At 36.3% G+C, this 21,721-nt stretch overlaps 1 protein-coding gene across 2 annotated transcripts; it reads right to left on the bottom strand.

The window, feature by feature from the left end:
• Positions 1-104: 104 nt before the first annotated feature.
• On the bottom strand, positions 105-11,337 carry meak7 (MTOR associated protein, eak-7 homolog). Of its 2 annotated transcripts, XM_067420243.1 has the most exons (8): positions 11,272-11,337; positions 10,909-11,071; positions 9,913-10,143; positions 4,116-4,260; positions 3,168-3,566; positions 793-911; positions 531-713; positions 105-438 (listed from the first exon to the last, which is right to left on the bottom strand). In XM_067420243.1, exons 2-8 carry the CDS (start codon positions 11,065-11,067, stop codon positions 319-321), a joined length of 1,356 nt encoding a protein of 451 aa, XP_067276344.1. In that variant the 5' UTR covers positions 11,068-11,071; positions 11,272-11,337; the 3' UTR covers positions 105-318. The 2 variants fall into 2 exon arrangements, with proteins under 2 accessions (XP_067276344.1, XP_067276343.1); XM_067420242.1 differs by having other exon boundaries at positions 10,909-11,337.
• Positions 11,338-21,721: the final 10,384 nt, after the last annotated feature.

The raw sequence follows: 21,721 nt of genomic DNA, 5'->3' as shown, positions 1-21,721 counted from the left end.
TATAATGTCTAGATATTCGATCAGTAATTAGTAATCAGTAAGAAGAATTCAGTCATACATTGTCAATACTCTGTGATAAACAGTATTCGGGCAGAGCATCAGAATGTCTTTGTGTGCAGATTTTAATATTTCACAGAAAAAGCAGGAAACCAGATCCTTGATTTTGCATATTCACATAAAACCTACAGTGTAAAACACCTTAATAAGTGGTTCATAACAGTGTGGTTTCTTCTTCATTATATGTGTAAAAACACAAACTAAACACTGAAAAGAAACATTGCTGGTTTGAACTCCATGTTGTCTTCTTTTTCTTCTTCCTCACTGTCCCTCATCCTCCTCAGGTTCTCGGAGGCCTTGGCTGTGCAGGGTCTTCCCTGTCATTTCCATCATGGCCTGTACTTCAGGATCTGCATCTAGTATACTTTTCTTTTTCTCGTCCTGAATGTCAACATCAGAAACAAACATTTCAATATAAAAAATGCAAATCCCCCCAAAAACCTACAAATTTCAGCATTCATATTACCACAGACCTGTTCCTGTTCTTCAGGCAGCTGCCCAACGCCCCACACCTCCACGGTGTCCAGTTTGAAATCCTCATCTCCTGAGAGCTGAGGACTGCCGTATGTGGTGCACCGTGGTCGAGCCCTGCTGTGGCCGTGTCCAAAATCGAAGTCCAACCAAAAGCCGAAATAGCCATGCTGACCACCCATACCCTAAAAAAAGACATAACTATGTAGTTGTTTTGTTTCATGATGTTGTAAAGCCTTGAACGATGTTTAACATTAATCTCACCAAGCCATTTGGCATGGTCTGCTGGCCCTGGTTCAAGTACATGTAATGACTGTTATAGCCTGTGCAGGTGAACACTCGCATGTAGGGAGAAATGGAGAAGAGGAAGCACCTTGAATCACCTAGTGCAAAAAGAAGAAAAAACACTGGTTGTAATGTATAAAATGTGTGTTCACTCATAATTACGAGATGTTCAATTGTAAGCATTCATGACCGTATAGAATTCGTAATTATAATTTATAAACTCAGACTTATAGCCACTTATTATATAGAACCTTAAGGGATCGTTTTATTTAGTTTTAATAAAACATTTTATATTAATTTTAATCAAACCTAAGCACATGCGTAAAAATGTTTTCTTTAGCAAGCCTGTAACCACCTAGATCATAGATGGAAAAGACCATTTACTGCCAAATCAGGAAATGTATTAAGGAAATATGTTTTAAAGCATTTTAACAGACAAAAACCTAGGACTAGTTTGCGAAAGTAGGTTTTTGAAATAATGTCTGATATTTAAAGGGGTACTTCAGCGCTGGGAAGATGAATCTGTATTTAAACTGGGTCATTAATGTAGTAGAAATGTGAAATTATTTTTGAATTTGGTGCTTTTCTTTATTGAGAAAAGACAGAAAATGTATTTGTGTCTCATGGGGATGAAAGACAACAATTCCCAGAATGCTTCGCTGGCCCACTGATCCCTTTCCCACTGCATTCATCTTCATAAAATCAGTTCAGTTAAAGAACAGACACTACAATTAAAAACTGAACGTGTGTGTTCAATATAATGTGATTTAGCCGCTGAGGGAGTGTCACTGCACAAACGCTGCAGGAGTCAGATTACACCGTGATACATAAGCTCTCGTGATGAGAGCTGAGGTAATCGCGACTGCGCTCGCGGCATACATTCACAGTGCGTGTTCAGTCTGGCAAGTTTTCAGTTCATGCCTTCGGAAGCTTAACTTTTAATAGGAATTAATTTGAGAAGTTAAAACACTTACATTGCTCAGCATAGCTCCTGCAGCTGTGAGTGCGATCTCCCATCCCCCATGTGCGGATTGAAAACATGTGGAAATGGCTCCCTCTGCTGGCTGTAGTCTTTAGCCTCTGGCCAAAACTTTTTGCGTAATTTTTGCAAAAATAATGATGATATTTGTGTCATCTGAGTAATTTTCCCAGAAATAAAATGCATAAATCTCTCATCTCAGGGGATGTGGGGGGGGGGGGGGGGGGGGTTTCTACTAATAGAAAGCCATATGCTAATCGCTGAAGTAACCCTTTAAAGAACGATCCGATAGACAGCGGTGGTCCTAGAGGTAAAGTTGCTGAGAATGAGGAGTTCTACCATATGATGTGAATGTTGTGGGCTTGGCGAAAAAAACATGTAAAATGCAATCCTTTACACATGTGAAAAAGGTGAAGCCTGGTGACCCCTGGAGCCCTTTTTTTTCGAATTTTGGCCGCGAGTCAAACAAACCCAATCGGCCTCCGTTAACCTGGTCAAACAGCCATTCGAACTTAACTGGCCGACGGTGGCTATGTTTTTTAAGATACGTGAATGTCCTCGTAGACAATTATGGCAGCTTGGACAAAGACACACCACATGTCAGTTTTCAAGTCAGTCATGCAACTGACTGTTGCGTAACTATAGCCGTTTTGTTTTGTTTTTGTTTTTTATAGCACCACCAAGTGGCCAGTCCCAGTATTTATTTACACGACCACAGACCGAGCCCATACATCTGTGTACAGAGTTTGGTGAAACTATCCCTTTCCATTCAAGAGGGATAGCTGTTTTAGTAAAAGTGTCAGACATTTTGGCATCCCCCCATGGACGTGAATCGAAATTTGGATTGATTTATTTATTTTACATTTCCAAAATACCTACAATTTTTCTGATGATCAAATCCAATATGGATTCCAACTATATAAGACACCTGAGCCTGCGACAAACAGTTAAGGAGTAATGAGCCATTATGTATTTTTGATCACTGTAGCACCACCATCGGGGCAAGCCTTGTGACGTTGTAGACAGGGTGGTACAAGCAGTCTCTACGACTTACAGTTTGGTTTGCCTGATCCATTTGTGGGAGAATGCTAATTAAATTACAAAAAGGTTTAAGCGCTACACACTTCAACCAAAATAGCGACATTGTAGCAGGCTCTATTTTAAAATATATGTATAAGTAAAATATAATATTATAAGAGTGTACCACCTGATCTATGTACCACCTGACTGCTACAGTCATTTTTGTGCTGATAGTGTTGTTATAGAAACACATAATTCCGAGTCTGACGAGAACGGCTCCGACTCCGGTTTATCATCTCATAATTACGCAGCATAGCAAAACATTGTATATGGTTTATTCTTTTTCCAAACTCACCCTGGAACTGAGGTTTGACCTCCCAGCTTTGAGACGCAAAGCCCCCAAAGATATGGCCTTTAGTGTCTTTTACCAACATGACAGTGGGACCCCGACTTTTGCAGTTACCCACCAATCGGGTGAAGCTTTCCCCGTGTATGTTTGTGGAGAATAACAACCTCCAGGGGGTGCTGTGTCCCGCGGGCAACTGAGGGGACAGGAACATCAGAAGAGGTAGATTCAAGAGACTTTGGAAGTCACTCCAGGGAGCGTACCGACATGGGGGCAACAGAGTCGGGGGAGGACGAGAGGGCAACCCAACACCTAGCCGCTCACCAATCAGGAGCTCCAAAAAAAGGGCCATTGCAGGGATCCGGAAAAGCCAGTCTTCTAGACATGGAATGTCACACGTATTCTGATCTATTGAAGAGATAAGGACTAATTATATTAAATAATCCTTTTGCTGTGCACTATATATGTTAGTTACAGTTTTATTATAAAAGTGACATTTACATATTTTTTTAAAACGAAGCTTAATAGAAATATAAAAAACAAGGTAAAACTTTACAATAAGGTCCCATTAGTAAATTTTAGTTAATAAAAATACAGTTGTTCATTGTTAGTTCATGTTAGCTCAGGTCATGCTAAGAGATACGACTTTTGATTTTAAAATTAACATAGATTCACATAGATTAATTAATATTAGGATTATTTTTCACTGTTAGTTCATGTTAACTAATTTAGATTACTAATGTTAACAAATTCAATTATTGTTAAGCAAAAACAAAAGCTATTAAAAATTACAAAAGCACAAATGATAAAATATAAATCTAAATGTATATTATATAAATAATACCAAAACACCTCTTATTTAAATTATTGTCATTCACATTAATAGAAAAAATACACTTTATTCATTTTCACTTGGATTTGATCTAAAACAGCATTTACAGTGATAAAGATACAAACCTGAAGATTTTAATTCAGAGGTCAAATGTTCTGCCAGCAGTTTAACCCCTTGTTGGCCATCAGCCATGCGATCTGGTTCCCAACCTCGTAGATGCCCCCTGTGGGCTAGAGTCTGAACTGCCGCTGAAACCAGGTCTTCCACAAACTATATCATAAACATTAAATAACCATAATAAGACCTCAAGAATTATTTAAAAATTGCATTAATACTTCATTGTTAAATTGACTTGGCAAACAAATTAAATCTATATAGATATGTTCTATATATAAAACATAAATATATAAATATGGAAATCTAATAAAAATTACAAATAAAAATTAAAATATGAATAAATACTGTAACAGTTTATACAGTTGAGGTCCGTATGATTAGCCGTCTTGATAAATATGAACATAGATGGCTGTAAAAATAATTCTGTATTGTTTATCCTTTTGATCTTTATTCAAAAATAACAAAACTGTAACCTTTCATAGAAGTAAAAGAATGGGGGGGGGGGGGGGTCCCATTAATACTTTAAAAATGTTACACACCTGGGGGGGTATTCCAGAAATGAGGTTATGTGACATACCTGGATATGTTTAAGAGTAAGCGAACAGCCTCAAGTTTTGGTTCCAAAAAGCAAAGCAGGTTATGTTCCAGGTTCAGATTGCTTAAGAGGTATTCAGATGTGTGTTATATGATTCATATTATATTAATATAACTAAATTTGTTATATAGTTACAGTTATATAATATACAATATTAATTCATTCTAAAGCAATTTGAACAAGGTAATGTTTAAATATTAATTCAATTTAAATATATTTATTATGTATATGTAACAGTGAGTTAACCTTGCTTTCTGCAATACCCCCAGGGTGACTAGAAACATAATATTGTCTAGCTATGACTTCACAGGAATTTAAGAACATTCCAAATTGCCTTAATCATCCATCACAATGAGTAAAACCAAATAGTTCTGCAGCAAAAGATTGTTGAGCTTCACAAAATAGAAAGTGTCTATACGAAAATAGCTAAAGCATTGAAAATCCCCATTTCCATCATCAGGGCAATAATTAATTATTAAAGATGTTACAAATCTGCCTGGAAAAGGATGTGTGTCTATATCATCATAATGCACGGTGAGGAGAGTTTGAGTGACCAAAGACTCTGTAAGGATCACAGTTGTAGAATTGCAGAGATTAGTTGACTGGGGGTCAGAAAGACTAAAAAATCCTACATCACATATGTTGTTTACGGGGGTTTCAAGCAATGTTTCCTCTAATCTCTTTTCTCACTGAGCAAAACATTTCTCTAATGGGTCAAGTCAAGTCAACTTTATTTATATCCCCCTGGGACCCAGAAAAACAAATTAATTAATCAAAAGCACAATCATTTGATTATACTCCACGGTTTCTACTGATACAAAGCCATATGCTAATCGCTGAAGTAACCCGTTAAGAAATCATGTTCATTTCAAATACTTATATCACTGACAACAGTAGTCCAGCCAAGATATTGTCATTTAAAAGTTAGCCCTTACATCAGCCCTTAACTGATGTTGATGTTGACATGTTGTGTTTTGGCCTGAAGCTCCACCCTCCACCTATCGACCAATCACGAAGTCAGTAGTGTTTCTCCATTCGGGTTGCCAGATCTGCTCTAGTTACCACAGCTGCACCACTCTACAGCCATTTGAAAGTGATTGCTGTACCAGTTTTGGCCACAATCTTACATAAACTTCCTTTAACTGAACAAATCTTCTTTACCAAGAAAATCTATTCAAAATCTCCCCCAAAACAGTTGAATGCTTTATTATAATATAATATAATATAATATAATATAATATAATATAATATAATATAATATAATATAATATAATATATGAAAAAAATTAAGCAGTTACACTGATATTGTTTTTATTGGTGACAGGCAGCATTAAAACCATGTTTGTTTATTTGCTCATGAATTTCCATTAATTTCTATATCATTTTTTGTTGTTGTTGTTTTTTGTCTTTTACTTTTTAATGGCAAGGATCCCTAAACAATCCCCTTGTGAGATTAACTCTATATTAGTCTTCCAATTTAATATAATTATAACAGCCTATAATATAATATAAAAACGAATTGAAGTATTTAAACTAGTATAGGCTATTATCAGTTTAAATTTTGATTTGTAAAAAAAAAAAAAAAAAAAAAAAGTATTCCCATAGATCTTATAGCTAAGTATTGTTAAGGGAACATTGTGAACTCTTATAGTTATCTAAACATCTCTGAAAACCAAACCACACACACATCTCTTTTAAAAACTGACGCGTTACTGTGGTGTTTCGCATGCTACACTTTTGGTGGGTGTAACTGTAAATGTCTATTTTGTTACCGTGCTGTCTGTGCCCATCATCCGTTATTTCCACCACTTAATCAAGCCACTCTTCTTTAAAACATGATGACGTTTTATTTCACATGTCTTTGCATTTCACATTGCCTCTCATATTGAGCTATTTGGACCGCAAACATGACTTGCTGCTGCTCACGAAGGACATCATTCTCTCTATGAAACCTCTAAATCACATTCACCGGTTCTAACACTATATCGGCAGTAACTCTATAGTGGTTGAACAGAGCACTGCAATTATATCTCATTGAAAGTAAATCAAATCGATTCGTCCCCTCATTTTACATCTGCGTCTGCCATCTGCGCTGCATTTTATTTTTTCTGTGCAAAGTGCACGCGCACAGCTTAGAGCGAACATTGGTTTCAAGAAAAATCCCCTTCACTCATACAAAAACAGCTGAAGTTTCAAACGGGACCTGGTTCTGTGGTCAGTAAACACAAAAAAATAGAGCTTTGTGGGAGCCAACCCACCAGATGGGTTTGGTTAAAAAAGGGATAAAAAGTACCCCAGGCCCATAGTTAAATATACTGCTGAGTCTTTAAAGCTGCAGTCTGTAATTTTTTGCGCTCTATCGGTGAACAAACAGAACTGCATGCGCCTTGCGAAAGAAAATTGCAGCCAGAGCTACTTCTCTCTGTTTATATCTATGGCGATTCAGGTAGGGACTGTGCTCCTCCGCAGCGGTACCTACCAGTCTGGCCTGAAATATTCCCAATATAAACACTTATTATAAGTGCACTATAATGATTCAGGGTAAGACAAACACACTGTTTGGAAAATGTATTCATGTTGTACATTCTCATTATAAACATTTTGTAAATCTTATACACAATATACGCACAGCAGCTTTAATGCTTTTTTGTTGGAGGTCCTGTACATCTTGTTCAGATACATGGTATCATGGATTCTAGCAAATACCAACATGACAGCATCTGCTAGAAATCTTATAATAGGTTGTGGTTAGATCTTCCATCAGGACAACAATCCAAAACAAACATCAAAATCAACACAAAAATGTGTCACTGAAGCTTCTGCCATGGCTGTCCCAGTCCCCTGACCTGAACCCTATAGAAAATGAGTGGGGTGAACTCAAGAGAAGACGCACCAACATGAAGCTGGGAATCTGAAGGGTATGGAGAAATTTTGTATGAAGGAATGATCTGTGATCTCTTGTCAGGCATTCTCCAAACTCATCAGGCTTTATTATAGAAGAAGACTGAGAGCCGTTATCTTTGGAAAAGGAAGTTGAAAAGTATTGAATACAAGGATGCTAATAATTATGTCCAATGTGTTTGGGAGAAAAACCTAAAGAGATTTTCCCCACATTTTCAATTATTTTACTTCAGTGAAAGGTTAGGTTTTTGTTATTTTAAAAAAAATAAAAGATCAAAAGGATTAACAATGCACAAGTATTGTTACAGGCTTCTTTGTTAATTTTTACCAAGGGGGCCAATAATTCTGTCCACAACTATTGTCCCCAACAATTAAAGGTGCCCTAGAATTAAAAATTTAATTAAACTTGCCATAGTGAAATAATAAGAGTTCAGTAGTAGACATAAAAATAAAAAAAAATACTCTGAAACCCAAGTGGATTTACTCAAACTGAGAAAGTCAAAAAGTGTTAGGTTGTTCCCCGCTTTCCCCTACTTCAAGGCATACTGCTTGCCTTTTGAATATTACATTTGTAGAAATGTGTTAAAATATGCAATAAAAAAATAAATCATGTATAAATCACTGTTATGAGACAGTAAATTACTTAAATGCACAGTTAGACTCTTTGCGGCTTATATTATTAGCAGTTGTAGTAGTAGTACTAGTAGTTGTAGTATATTTTTGAAGGTGCCCTAGAATGAAAAATTGAATTAGCCTTGCCATAGTGAAATAATAAAAGTTCAGTACATGGACGTCACATACTGTGAGTCTCAAACACCATTGCCTCCTACTTTCTATGTAAATCTCGTGAATCCAAAACACCACGGAAAAAAAGTGCTTCACAACATAAACCCACCCGTGACGCAAGCGTTGGGGATCATTTATATGCACGCCCCCAACATTTGCATCTGTCCAAACATGTTCATTGTCAGGCGGAAATGACAGAGCGAATCATCAGGTAAACAAGCTTCTCGCATAGACACATTTCATGTTCCAGGCTGTGCAGGAGAATTTTCTACACTTCCCACAGATAAAAAATGTCAGCAGTCATGGTTGATGTTTATAATCCGATACCACAAAAATGTAATTCAAGATCGTTTGTTTGTTCGGCCTATTCAAAGCAAGCTTCGCTCAGCATCTTAAACTGAAGAAAGTGGCAAGTACAACTATATTCCTGCAAGCAGTAAGTAGTAGTGACTTGTCCACTTATTGACTGTTTAAACAATTTCTGATTAAATTGAGAGTTTCTTAGAGAGACCGCATTGTATAGATAACGCAAGATGCTTACAGTAACAATAGAAAACACCAAGTACCACACAAAGCTAAATAGTGTGTCTAATGACAAAGGGTAATATTATTTTGTATTACAAAATTCAACCGTATACATTGCTTACAGATCGTTCACTCGATCTTTCTAGCAAACGTCACCCTTTCCACCATATAAGTTAAAACGATAGTCATTTGACAAGGCTATTCATTTTGTAAAAATATAAGTTATATATTTATATTTTTGAGAACTGAAGTATGGTGTTTCCTATGATGTTATACATACATTGTGACTAATGATATATAAACGTGCAATATCATTGATGAAAAAAGACAAGTCTAAAATGTAGACTGAACGACACACTTTAAGCAGAACATCTCAAATGGAGATTGATAAAATGCAGCTTACTTATTTATTGGTGTTTTCAGATCATCCGCGAGCGAAAGAGAGCTCGCGTGCATATGGTTGCCAGATTGGACATGTTTAGGTAAAACACCGGATAGCATACATGTTCTTTTCACAGAAAAGCTCTGTTTGGGGGATTTAATTACTGAAATCTGGCGCTGAACGAGAGCTCTTTCTCGCACGCGGATGATCTGAAAACACCAAAAAACAAGTAAGCTGCATTTTAGCAATCTTCATTTGAGATGTTTTGCTTAAAGTGTGTCATTCAGTCGGTCTGGTTCTGTCAGGACGGTCAGGACTCACGAGCCGCTGAACAGCTGAACTGCTGTGTGCTGCTGAAATAAGCCAATCAGAGCAGAGCTCAACCTTAATATTCATGACCCTTCCAAATAAGGCAAAAACAGAGCATTACATCGTAGTGACAATTTATAGGGTTGTAAATGGACCTGTAAAACTGTATCTGGACAATTTTTGCCCTTAAATAAGCCACATACCCTCTATGTAGATATCAGAGAACAATTTAACAAATTGTTTCAAATCATTTTAGGGCACCTTTAATACTGAAATACTTATATAATTCGATTTTGGTGATACTTACCCCTCTGATCTGCTCAGCTGTTGTAGCAGTAGCCTTTGCACCCTCTGCCATTGCCAAGACCAAAGGTGCACGTTCCTCTGCAGTTCCTCTAAGAATATCTGCCAGGAAAATAACCAACTGCTCACGACTTACTCCATCACCAGGGGGCAGCGGCACTTCTGGATCAATGCAGTAAATGCCATGAAATACTCTATTTATCATTGACTCTGAGGACATCTTTCCTATTGTCATCTGAAACAAATAAAAAGAAAACATATAACACAAAACACAAAAGAAAACACAAAAAAAGTGCATATCAATGTATCTTAAGTGTTGGCACAGACATGCGATCCAAAGAGAAAAGTTTTGGACCTGCATCTGTTTACGAGCTATAACAACTAGGCAGATGCTTATTATTAGATATTCTACAATAGCCTTCTTACAAATGACTTTTACTTTTGAAAAGAAACATTGAAATTTTTATCTAATAACAATAGTTATGATTGTCCCACTGATGGGCAAGTAATTATGTGGTAGACATTGAAATTTACTAAACTCAGTTAGTTTTTAAATAATGCAATTAAAGATAGTTATTTTAGTAACACTGAGATACTGTTATAGTTGTTATGAATATTTTGATATTTTTGTTTATAAAATTGTATTATTTTAATATATAAATATATTATTTTTTACTGTATGAACTATACAGTAAAAAAAAATTACATTTGGTCATGCTTCTGTCATGAATTTCTTTCTTTTGCTGAACACAAAATAACATATTTTGAAGAAGGTCAGTAACCAAACAATTGATGGGCCCCGTCAATGCCCAGTGTGCAGCAGAAGAAAAAAATGCATACGGTTTGAGACAACTTGAGAGTGAGCAAATGATGACACACACACACACACACACACACACACAAACACACAATTAAAATAAAATGTATGAAATAATAAATAAATAAACAGTCTTAGTATAACAGATCTAGTTAATGCTTATGTCACACCTGCTCACCTTACCTTCAGCATGTCTAGGGATAAAACCTTCCCCGTTTTTCCTGATGAAGCAGAGGAGCCAGTTGCATGAAGCCTGTCGAATGTCCCCTCTATAACGGGTCTTTCATCCGGACGAAAACGTGCCAGTCGTTTCTGCGCTACAACACTGTCGGTGTTCCCCATCACCCTAGAGGAAAATTAATGAATGTAAAATTAAACGAATGAATTCATGCAGGTTAGTCTGACTGTCATGATGGGCACAAATGGCCATGGGCATTCATAAAATACATGCTTGGTTTCAGCTGCTGACTGAAACAAGCGCTCAAGGGAAACTCTGATATACAGGACACACTTGTGTCCTGAAAAACTGAAGTGAGATTTCCAGACCTGGTCAGCGGTTCAGTTTGACATTTCGACTCACGATGTAAACACACACGCAAATCTATTTCCTGGTTCTTCTGCTTACCTCATGCGAAGAGGACCAATGAATGGAGAGAAACTTCAAACCGCGCTGTGATTGGCTGGATCAGAGTTGCGACATTCGCAGAGTGATAGTGGCTTACCTGGAGGCAAATTAGGAAGAAGAAAAAACCCTGGAGGCAAATTAGTTGCAATTTGTGTCAAAAAACAATAATAACGAAGAATACTATTACATTTTCCAGTATTAAAAAAAACACCAGATAATTTTAGCTCGATGTAGCTACTTTTTCCTCAGCATTGTTTATTAACATTATTATATGTATTAACATTATTTACAATTACTGTAAGTGTTTGTGCAATGTTTACTTTCTGTTAAAGACAAATGTAGTTGAATTATATAGAAACATATTTGCATTAGGGTTTTCAATACCACACAGTGAACAAAGCATAAATTGCTGTTAAATTAACTAAATAGGGGGATTTCAAACTGGGGGAAAGTCTATAAAAATAGTGTAAAAGGTTTAAAAAAATAAATATCATAAAATAAGGTGAAACCAACCCAATTAAAAAATACACTAAAATAAATAAAACATTGATTAAAGTTATTTTAATGTTAAAAAATAATAAATAATGCATCTAAATAAATATTATATAATAGAAACTAAATATTTTAAGCCTATTTAATATATATTTTCAGAGAATGAATGTGGTATTTTTACATTAAATTAATAGTTGCCTTTTAAATTTCAGGATGGGACTCTACAATGATGCCCATGGCAACTGAAAGAGTGTTTTCATTGTCACTACATTGCCTTTCTGCTTATCTGAAGATAAAAGAGCACATAAGATTGGCAAGTAGGTTAGATATATATAAATATGGGTTATATAATATAATTCGTTTGAAATAGTTCATAATTAGCCTAGTTTTACAGGTTGGCTCAGCGAACTAATTTGCCTGTCATTGTAGAGTAGTGCAGTACTTTTTGTTGACCATAAGAGGTCAGACTAATACAGTGATTTAAAGCAGAAGCTTTGTCTTTTTCGTGGGGCTTTACAGATCTTTCTTAACAGGCGATGAAAAACGCCTTTTAAGGGCATGAGATTCATGTGAGATCTGGGCGTGATGCTTGCTGACGCGCTGACGTTCAGCAGTCTTAACCAGAAGTTTTACAAGAAGCCGTTTAAGGACATTTCCGTAACTGGAAGTGCTAGTAAAAAAAAAGAGAAATGGAAATATTTAAATCAGATGAGCCGCAGTGAGGGATCGTATTCAATTCGAAGTGACAGAAACAGAAAGACAGACCTTTGTAATGAATGAATGGCAAAACCTCACGGCAGATAAAAAATAATGTAGGCCACTGCGCATGCGCATCAACCATCCGCCTAGCATGGTAGCTGTGCCAGTGCTCAAGTTGAGATTCTCATGGAGATTCTCTACTGCTGTGTGTGTATTTGTATTCTATACTTCTGTCGAGTCAAAGTACATACACACCTTTGTTGTATTACCATGTGTATAACTTCTTATTAACTTATTGTTTTCATATACGGAGTGATTTCCCTTATTCCTTGCTTGCAGCCCTTACTAACCACTTTACATTTTCATTAAGGCATTTAGTACTATGCTTATTAAGCCATATTTTTGTGACTGGTCCCCACATTGTAGAGGATCTTAGTTTTTATTGTTCTTTTGTGGCCATATTGTCTCCACAATGAAGCCAAAACTGACCCACACACACACAAACATCTTAGAAGTAGCCTACTATATACGCGTCTCATAGACTCGGTAATTTTCATATAGCCTATTGATATGTATTAGGTTACATTTTAAACTTATATTGAAACCCTCAAACCTATTGACAATACTAGATTTAAAGCATGATTTGATTTAAAGTCACCATAAAATCAAAATAGACAATTCTTATGTTCTTAAGGAATATTGCATAATTTATTATAAAAGTTTTAATTAATCTGTCATCTTTAATTAAAATAACCTTCTGCCTCCAGTGCCATCTCTTTGATGACATGTTTATAGGCATGAAGGCAGGACAACAACCTGTCACTCAAATGAGATCACAGCAATAGATAACCACAAGCCATTTTTGTAATTGGCATTTGTAATAAATGTACCAAAACTGGTCAAATCTTTACTTTATGAGAGTTATCGATCTTCAAGTAATCTTGACATTGTCAAGGCTTGTACATATATGCGTAAAGGTCATAGTACATGTGAACAACAGGTTTTTACAACCTAATTGCACATTGTCACTGTGTAGCTGCAGTCTATACTGAGCAGGTGTAAACCTCAACAATGCCACTATTGTGCTGCACACCAACCTGCTCTCAGCATGTGCATGCATAGGCCCGGCCTTTTTCACTTTTGTTGTTCCTGTGGAAGTCTTGCCCACATAGAATCAAATTTGAAAGCATGCAGAAAAAAAGTAAACTCATTTTATTTCATGAAGCATAACTGTGCCGCCGATGTACTGAGTTATTTATGTGTTGCAATATTTGAATATGCTGCAGCTCTATATTTGGTTTCCTTTGCCTATCATAATTCCCTATAGAAATCACACCACCCTTCTTGCTTTAATATGTGCGAAGGTCACATCCTCATATATGTCTTTTTATATATTCATTTCACATAATTGTATAATATAACCATAAATGTGCTTAATAATATTGTATGTTCGTATTTTATTATTTAATTAATTGTATTCAATCATAATCATTTTAAAATGTATACTCATATTCAAAACTATAGCAAATGTTGTGTAATACAGCTATTTGCACTGAAGGGTCATGTTTTGTAGCTCTGTGTGTCATGTCTCCAACAGGCAGTCTTAATGTGAAACAATGTAAATGTTTCTCTGGTGGTATAGGCTAACCATAGTCACTGTCTGTGGCACCTCCAATCTGCAAGTTGAGGCACGAGGTTTCGCTCTTTTCGATTGCTTCTTCTTTCTCCTTCCTTTATCCGCCACCGTCGTTCCACAGCCCTATATGGTAAAACCCTGTATACAGGAAATGTTGAAAACCTTAGCACCCACGGTGATAGAAGTGCATGCAAACACTGTTCTTTCTCTGTGGTGCTCATTTGTGTTCATGCTTAACCACATCACTGTTATCAATACCACACATTGTTTAATAAGGAACTAACAATTCTCTCAAAAGTCTTTCTCACTATTGTCTATTTTTCTATCTATCCTGCCCACATTTGCATATCATGCGCAGTCACCAATGTCATGAGTGCTACCAATTTTTTAAGAGTGCATTCAAGTGTGACTGATGCATTGCACTGGCATCTGGTTAAGAATATCAAAGGCTCTGTGTTTAGAAAAAAAAATGTCTTTATTAACCCATAACTCTTGCACACTCATTTTGGTTTGCATAGCTAAATATAATACTTACATTGACATTTATTTATTTTTTATGCTCCACCTTAAAATATAATTAACCTCCATGAAATATGAGGTCAAATTGGATATTTTATTATAGGAGGTGTACTTGAGATGTTTAAATTAAATTATAATTAAACAGCTGAATTTGTTTGAGACTATAAAAGCTGACATTTTCTTTTGATATTTGCGCTTGACCTTTCATCACATTGTGTGTGTCCCTACATTGGTTTGCAAGAAGTGGGCCTAATCAATAAATGAATAACTTTGTTATCCAGCTCATTGACCCATATGCTAAAGCGCTATAGCCCAATTAAATAGACATTTCTAGTCGGCTAACAGTTCAGGGAGACTGATAGATTTGTTTTGGAGTAATTCAACTGAGCTAGATTCAAACAGGATTTCTGGTAAGGCTACTTCCTGTTTCATTACTGAAAAGTATCTTGGTTCCTGGTTAATGTTTATGGTTGCATTTATGAAGCCGCTTCAGTTCCTTTCCTGATCATTAACGTTCAAACATTTGGGGTCAGTAAGATTTTTGATTAAGGAAATAATACTTTTATTCAGAAGGAAGCGTTCATTTGATCAAAAGTGATAGTAAAGACTTACATGGTTACAAAATAATATATATTTGAAAAAATGCTGTAATATATATTTGATGCTGTTTATTTTATTATATAACCATCAAATAATCAAAATATATACAGGTCCTTCTCAAACAATTAGCATATGTGATAAAAGTTTATTATTTTCCATAATGTAATGATAAAAATTAAACTTTCATATATTTTAGATTCATTGCACACCAATTGAAATATTTCAGGTATTTTATTGTTTTAATACTGATGATTTTGGCTAGAGCTCATGAAAACCCAAAATTCCTATCTCAAAAAATTAGCATATTTCATCCGACCAATAAAAGAAAAGTGTTTTTAATACAAAAAAAAGTCAACCTTCAAATAATTATGTTCAGTTATGCACTCAATACTTGGTCGGGAATCCTTTTGCAGAAATGACTGCTTCAGTGCGGCGTGGCATGGAGGCGATCAGCCTGTGGCACTGCTGAGGTGTTATGGAGGCCCAGGATGCTTCGGTAGCGGCCTTAAGCTCATCCAGAGTGTTGGGTCTTGCGTCTCTCAACTTTCTCTTCACAATATCCCACAGATTCTCTATGGGGTTCAGGACAGTTGGCAGGCCAATTGAGCAAAGTAATACCATGGTCAGTAAACCATTTACCAGTGGTTTTGGCACTGTGAGCAGGTGCCAGGTCGTGTTGAAAAACGAAATCTTCATCTCCATAAAGCTTTTCAGCAGATGGAAGTGATGAAATTGGATGAAATGAAAAATCTCCTGATAGCTAGCTGCATTGACCCTGCCCTTGATAAAACACAGTGGACCAACACCAGCAGCTGACATGGCACCCCAGACCATCACTGACTGTGGGTACTTGACACTGGACTTCAGGCATTTTGACATTTCCTTCTCCCCAGTCTTCCTCCAGACTCTGGCACCTTGATTTCCGAATGACATGCAAAATTTGAGCAACAGTCTGTAGCCTAGGTCAGGCGCTTCTGCCGCTGTTTCTGGTTCAAAAGTGGCTTGACCTGGAGAATGCGGCACCTGTAGCCCATTTCCTGCACACGCCTGTGCATGGTGGCTCTGGAAGTTTCTACTCCAGACTCAGTCCACTGCTTCCGCAGGTCCCCCAAGGTCTGGAATCGGTCCTTCTCCACAATTTTCCTCAGGGTCCGGTCACCTCTTCTCGTTGTGCAGCGTTTTTTGCCACACTTTTTCCTTCCTACAGACTTCCCACTGAGGTGCCTTGATACAGCACTCTGGGAACAGCCTATTCGTTCAGAAATTTCTTTCTGTGTCTTACCCTCTCGCTTAAGGGTGTCAATGATGGCCTTCTGGACAGGGTCGGGTTGGCAGTCTTACCCATTATTGCTGGGAGTTTTTAAAAGCCTCAGGAATCTTTTGCAGGTGTTTAGAGTTAATTAGTTGATTCAGATGATTAGGGTAATAGCTCGTTTAGAGAACCTTTTCATGATATGCTAATTTTTTTAGATAGGAATTTTGGGTTTTCATGAGCTGTATGCCAAAATCATCAGTATTAAAACAATAAAAGACCTGAAATATTTCAGTTGGTGTGCAATGAATCTAAAATATATGAAAGTTTAATTTTTATCATTACATTATGGAAAATAATGAACTTTTATCACATATGCTAATTTTTTGAGAAGGAAATAAATAATGGTTTCTATGTTATTATAAAAAAGAGTAAAACTATAAAGGAAACAGTTTTACAGTAGGTACAAAGTAGTACAACGTCAAGCTGATTATTCCAGCCTCTTGTATCCTAATCATTCTAAATTCTTATTATCATCAATGTTTAAAACTTAGAAACCATTATTTATTTATATATTTTGATTCTTTGATGGTTATATAATAAAATAAACAGCATTTATTTGAAATATATATTATTTTGTCACAATGTAAGCCTTTACTTGATCAAATGAACACTTCCTTCTGAATAAATCTAAGTAGCTGCTGAGCGAACGTGCAGACAAGCATTATAACATAACTTTCAACTCACTCAGTGTGTCTAATATAATAAAACAGCGCTGCGCTACCCATACACATGAGCGGAAGAAGTGGAAGCATTTGTCTGTGGTATAATAAAAGCTCTACGGTTCTCGAGCCATGTGTCCCACTTATCTCTGATCCGCAATCGCTTCAGCGGCCTCGTTCCGCTCTAACGTCTTTTAGCCCCACCCTGCTTCATACTACAGTCTTCTTCTTTTCCTTTTCTGATCCTATCCATCCTGGTCACTCCCAAAGAGAACCGTAGCATCTTCAGCTCTGCTACCTCTTGCTCTTCCTCCTGTCTTTTCCTCAGTGCAACTGTCTCCAAACCATACAAGATCGCTCGTCTCACTACTGTCCTGTACACCTTTCCTTTCATTCTTGCTGTACTTTTATTCTTTTCATTCTTTCATTCATTTCATTTCCTTTCATTCTTATTTCATTCATACTACAGTACTGTTAATAATTCTTTAATAGATTAGCTCATCCATTAATATGATTTCTGTTGGATTCTTTTGAGGTAAAGACAACATGAGACTGCGAAATCAAGGCGTCATCAAGCTATGCCTTTGTTTAGAATAAGCGACCTCTAGTGGTGAAAATTACATATTGTGCCTTTAATTTCTTTTGGCCCTGAACTGAAAACAACATTAAGCTGACTCCAAACCACAACTGACATATTTTATATAACATTTACATATTTAATAAATACTGCTGTTTTCAAATATTTCCAGGACTTTCAAAATGTGTGGACAACAGCATATGAGAAAATTCCAAGTTGGATTGTTGGGAACAGTGTTGGTGATTGCGACCCTACTTTTGGCCAGCAGGTTACTGACAATTGGACCACTGAGCCAGGTTTGGCTGGTTAGAGTGCATCTTGTTAGCTCATGACAATGACAGCACTGTGCCAGATTCTAAACGGTTCACAGGAACATTGCGAAGTGACCCATTCACTCACTCTCAATGGGCGCCCCTTTCTCGTCCCAGTAAAATCCCATCTTACTCTTCCTCCAGATATTCCTGTAAACCGTGCTCACAAACCATATTTGTGTCAATATAATTGGATATCTGGTTCATTTAGTCCCATAAAATGTAAATAAAGGTGTTTGTATTTAAAGGGGTATTTCACCCTGAAATAAAAATCACCCTGCTGTTGTTATAGTCCTATGCCCTTCAATCTTTGTCGGAACTCAAAAGGAGATATTTTGAAAAACACCCTGCATTCTCTCCTCCATTTAATGGCAGTGAATGGTGACCAGGCTAAAACTTTACAAAAAGGATAAAAAAAGTATTGAGTAAAGATGCAATGAGACATGCTCCATATACGGAAAGTGCTCAGGAGGCATACTATAAGGAAATAAACTTTATTATTCAGTCAAAATATTGAGCTTGGCCGTTGCTCTGTGTGGATTCTTGAGGGTGCGTGAGCCGGCAGCAGCCACTCACGCTTACTATAACTCGCACTGTTGTCATGTCACCCAGGATAATCGCACACACACGCACCATTTGAGAAATCAGGCTCAATAGAAACAAATGTGACTCTTGTCTCTTCTAAAAGGTAAATGATAAGAAATAATACAATAATACTCATAATAAGGTAAACCTTCTTAGGTGAATGTTAACACCAAAGCTAGCTACACACTCACACACAGAGTAATGGCCGACCTCAGTATTTTGACAGAATAATAATGTTTCTTTCTGGCAAAGCTTTATAGTATGCCTCTTTTCATATATGGTGCGTGTGTCACTGTATTATTGTGTCATACTTTTGTATCGTTTTTGTAAAGTTTTAGATTGGTTGCCATGCACTGCCATTAAATTGAGGAGGGTGTGCAACGTTTTTCAGAATGTCTCCTTTTGAGGTCCGAAAAAGATAGAAGGACATAGGGCATTAGAACAACAGCAGGGTGAGTAAAAGATTACTTGATTTTCATTTCAGGGTGAACTATCCCTTTAAGCAAATTTCCCTTTGCCAATACCTCTGAAGCGTCAAAAAGCAACCAATAAGGCAAAACAGCTTTGTGTGAACCCTGTTCTCAATTTTGGTTCTTCCAGAGGGAGCCATAAAAGGTTAACAGAAGACTGTGTTTTTTCCGCTCAGACTCCTCCTACAATACTTGCTTAGTAATTGGAAATCAGAATAGATTTAAAGCTGCTAGCAAATGTATTATGTAATGTACATGACAGACTCATTTGGTGACTGTAAGAATCAGTCACCTAAATATTAAATTCAAGATGTTTTTTTTTTTATTGTTTTTTAAAGAAATTAACAATACTTCTTTGAGCAAATATGTAGTAGTTAATCAAGTGACAGTAAAGACTTTTATATTGTAAATATATATTACTTTTGAACTTTTTATTTAGAAGCACAACTGAATAGAAAGTTCTTGCAACAAATAATGATTTCTGAAGGAATTTAGCTTTGGAATCACATGACTAAATCATGCAATAAATCACATTTTAAAATATATTAAAACAATTTAAATTGTAATAATCTTTGACAATTCACTGTGTTTTTGATCACATAAATGCAGCTTTGGTGATCATGAGACTTCTTTCAATCTAAAAATCCTATCGACCCTTAACTTTAAAACAATAGTATACATTTCTCTTTTGTAATAATTATCCAAAAACAATCATCACATGACTTCAGTATGTGTGTGGGGTATGAAATACGCTTGAACTGGGAGGCCTCTGGAATGCAGGAAGGATCCGAGCAGAATAGCTGGCAATGACTTCCTTGAGCGTAAGATGCCAAAGAATCTTCAGAAACATGTCTACACACACGCTCACATTCTTTTCTCAAACACACATTCTGTATGACAGCGAGCTTCACAAACGAAAGCAAGCAACGCTGGAGTTGTCCGAACACGTATGCAACTCAAAAGCCCCGTAAGCAGGCAAGGAGATAACGATAAGGACTAGCCAGGTCTGACTGAGTGCTTGAGTGGCTTAAACATGAAATTCTTGTTGACAAGATCAATACAGAGCCTGTTTCCCCAGTGTCAGGAGAGACTAATTATCATTCACATGTAATTTATCTCGTTAAAGTCGTCCCCAAAGTCCCCCAACAACACCTGCTACTCAAGTTATTCGAGCGAAGATGTTACAAACACACAGTTCATCTAGGTGCAGTGCAGCTGCTAACATTTTAAAAAAAATTAGCATCTTGTAAAGCATATATGAATAAACATTAAAATTAAATATATTTAGTCAAGATTAGACAAGTATAAAACACTAAACACAAACCCCTGGTTGCACAGACAAGGCTTAAACCAAACAAAGACTAAAAATCATTTAGTTTGAAAAGTACTGACGTATCTTAAAATAAGACATTGTTTTGTCTTAAGATGGACACCAGTAGGGCTTTTTTTCCCCTAAGGCATGTTTATAAAACCTACTTAAATGCCTTAATTGAACTAAGGCCTAATCCTGGCTTAATCTAAGCCTGATTTAGACACTGCGATATTATAACGATATTGAGATTTGTTAAAGATTATATTTAAAATGTTATTAAATCATTAGTATTTTAAAAGATTAACTTTAAGAGCAGTTTGATGGTAACGATCATTAAAAATGTTTAGGTTTAGTTTTTGAAAGAAGTCTGCTCACAGTACAAACTATATTATTATAATTAGAAATATTGCAAAAAATTTAAGGTAACATGTTCATGTACATATATATTTTAAAATGTAATTTTCTGTGATGGCAAAGCAGAATTTTCAGCAGCCATTACTGTAGATTCTAAATATTTTTGTTGAAACTAGTTTTTTGATTTTCAGGAAAAATGTATATAAACAATTTTTGAAATAGAAATCTTTTCTAAAATCATGTGGCTTGGCTGTCAACTTAATAAATAAAATCTTTTATTGCTAAATAAAAGTGTTAGTCATGTTTATTAGTCATTAAGGCACATATTATTAGTCATTCAGCACATATTAATGCTTTACTGAATATGACACTATTCTACATCCCTTAATCCTACCCAACAGCCAAATTTAACAACTACCCTATTATCCATTAGTAAGCAGTAATTAGGAGTTTATTGAGGCAAAAGTCTAGTTAGTTACCAAAAAAACAGAAAATGTACAATATACATCCTTAACAATACCAAAGCATTAAACAAAATGCATATTCTATGTCTTTGAAAAGTAAAATAACATCTCTCATATCGTTCATGTCTTTAGCATAAACAATGGAAAACCTGCACTTAGCAATACTTAGATCTACTGACCCAATTTAACCAACTATTAACACACACGCAGATCATCCACAGGCCCCAATTTCAGCGTCTACATTCCTGCCTCACGTCTATCTGTAGTACCAAAACTCAGCGTCATAAAAGCAGCCTGGAAGAAGTTGGACCCACATCTGTTGGACTAAATGCAAGGCAGGGAGAGTAAGAAGAGAGACGAGGAGGAGGAGAAAGGAGG

The sequence above is a fragment of the Pseudorasbora parva genome, chromosome 16, assembly GCF_024679245.1.
Source record: "Pseudorasbora parva isolate DD20220531a chromosome 16, ASM2467924v1, whole genome shotgun sequence".
Taxonomy (NCBI): domain Eukaryota; kingdom Metazoa; phylum Chordata; class Actinopteri; order Cypriniformes; family Gobionidae; genus Pseudorasbora; species Pseudorasbora parva.
The sequence above is the reverse complement of the archived record's forward strand: the minus strand, read 5'-3'. Positions and strand labels throughout refer to the sequence as shown.

What these genes read in the sequence shown, in the direction of transcription:
- meak7 (XM_067420242.1), bottom strand. Translation starts at nt 11,067, where the DNA reads ATGGGGAACACCGACAGTGTTGTAGCGCAGAAACGACTGGCACGTTTT. An exon ending in CAGCTGAGCAGATCAGAGGG is followed by an intron (nt 4,261 to 9,912) that starts GTAAGTATCACC and finishes TTTATGATATAG; the next exon opens with TTTGTGGAAGACCTGGTTTC. An exon ending in CTCTGAATTAAAATCTTCAG is followed by an intron (nt 3,567 to 4,115) that starts GTTTGTATCTTT and finishes TCTCTTCAATAG; the next exon opens with ATCAGAATACGTGTGACATT.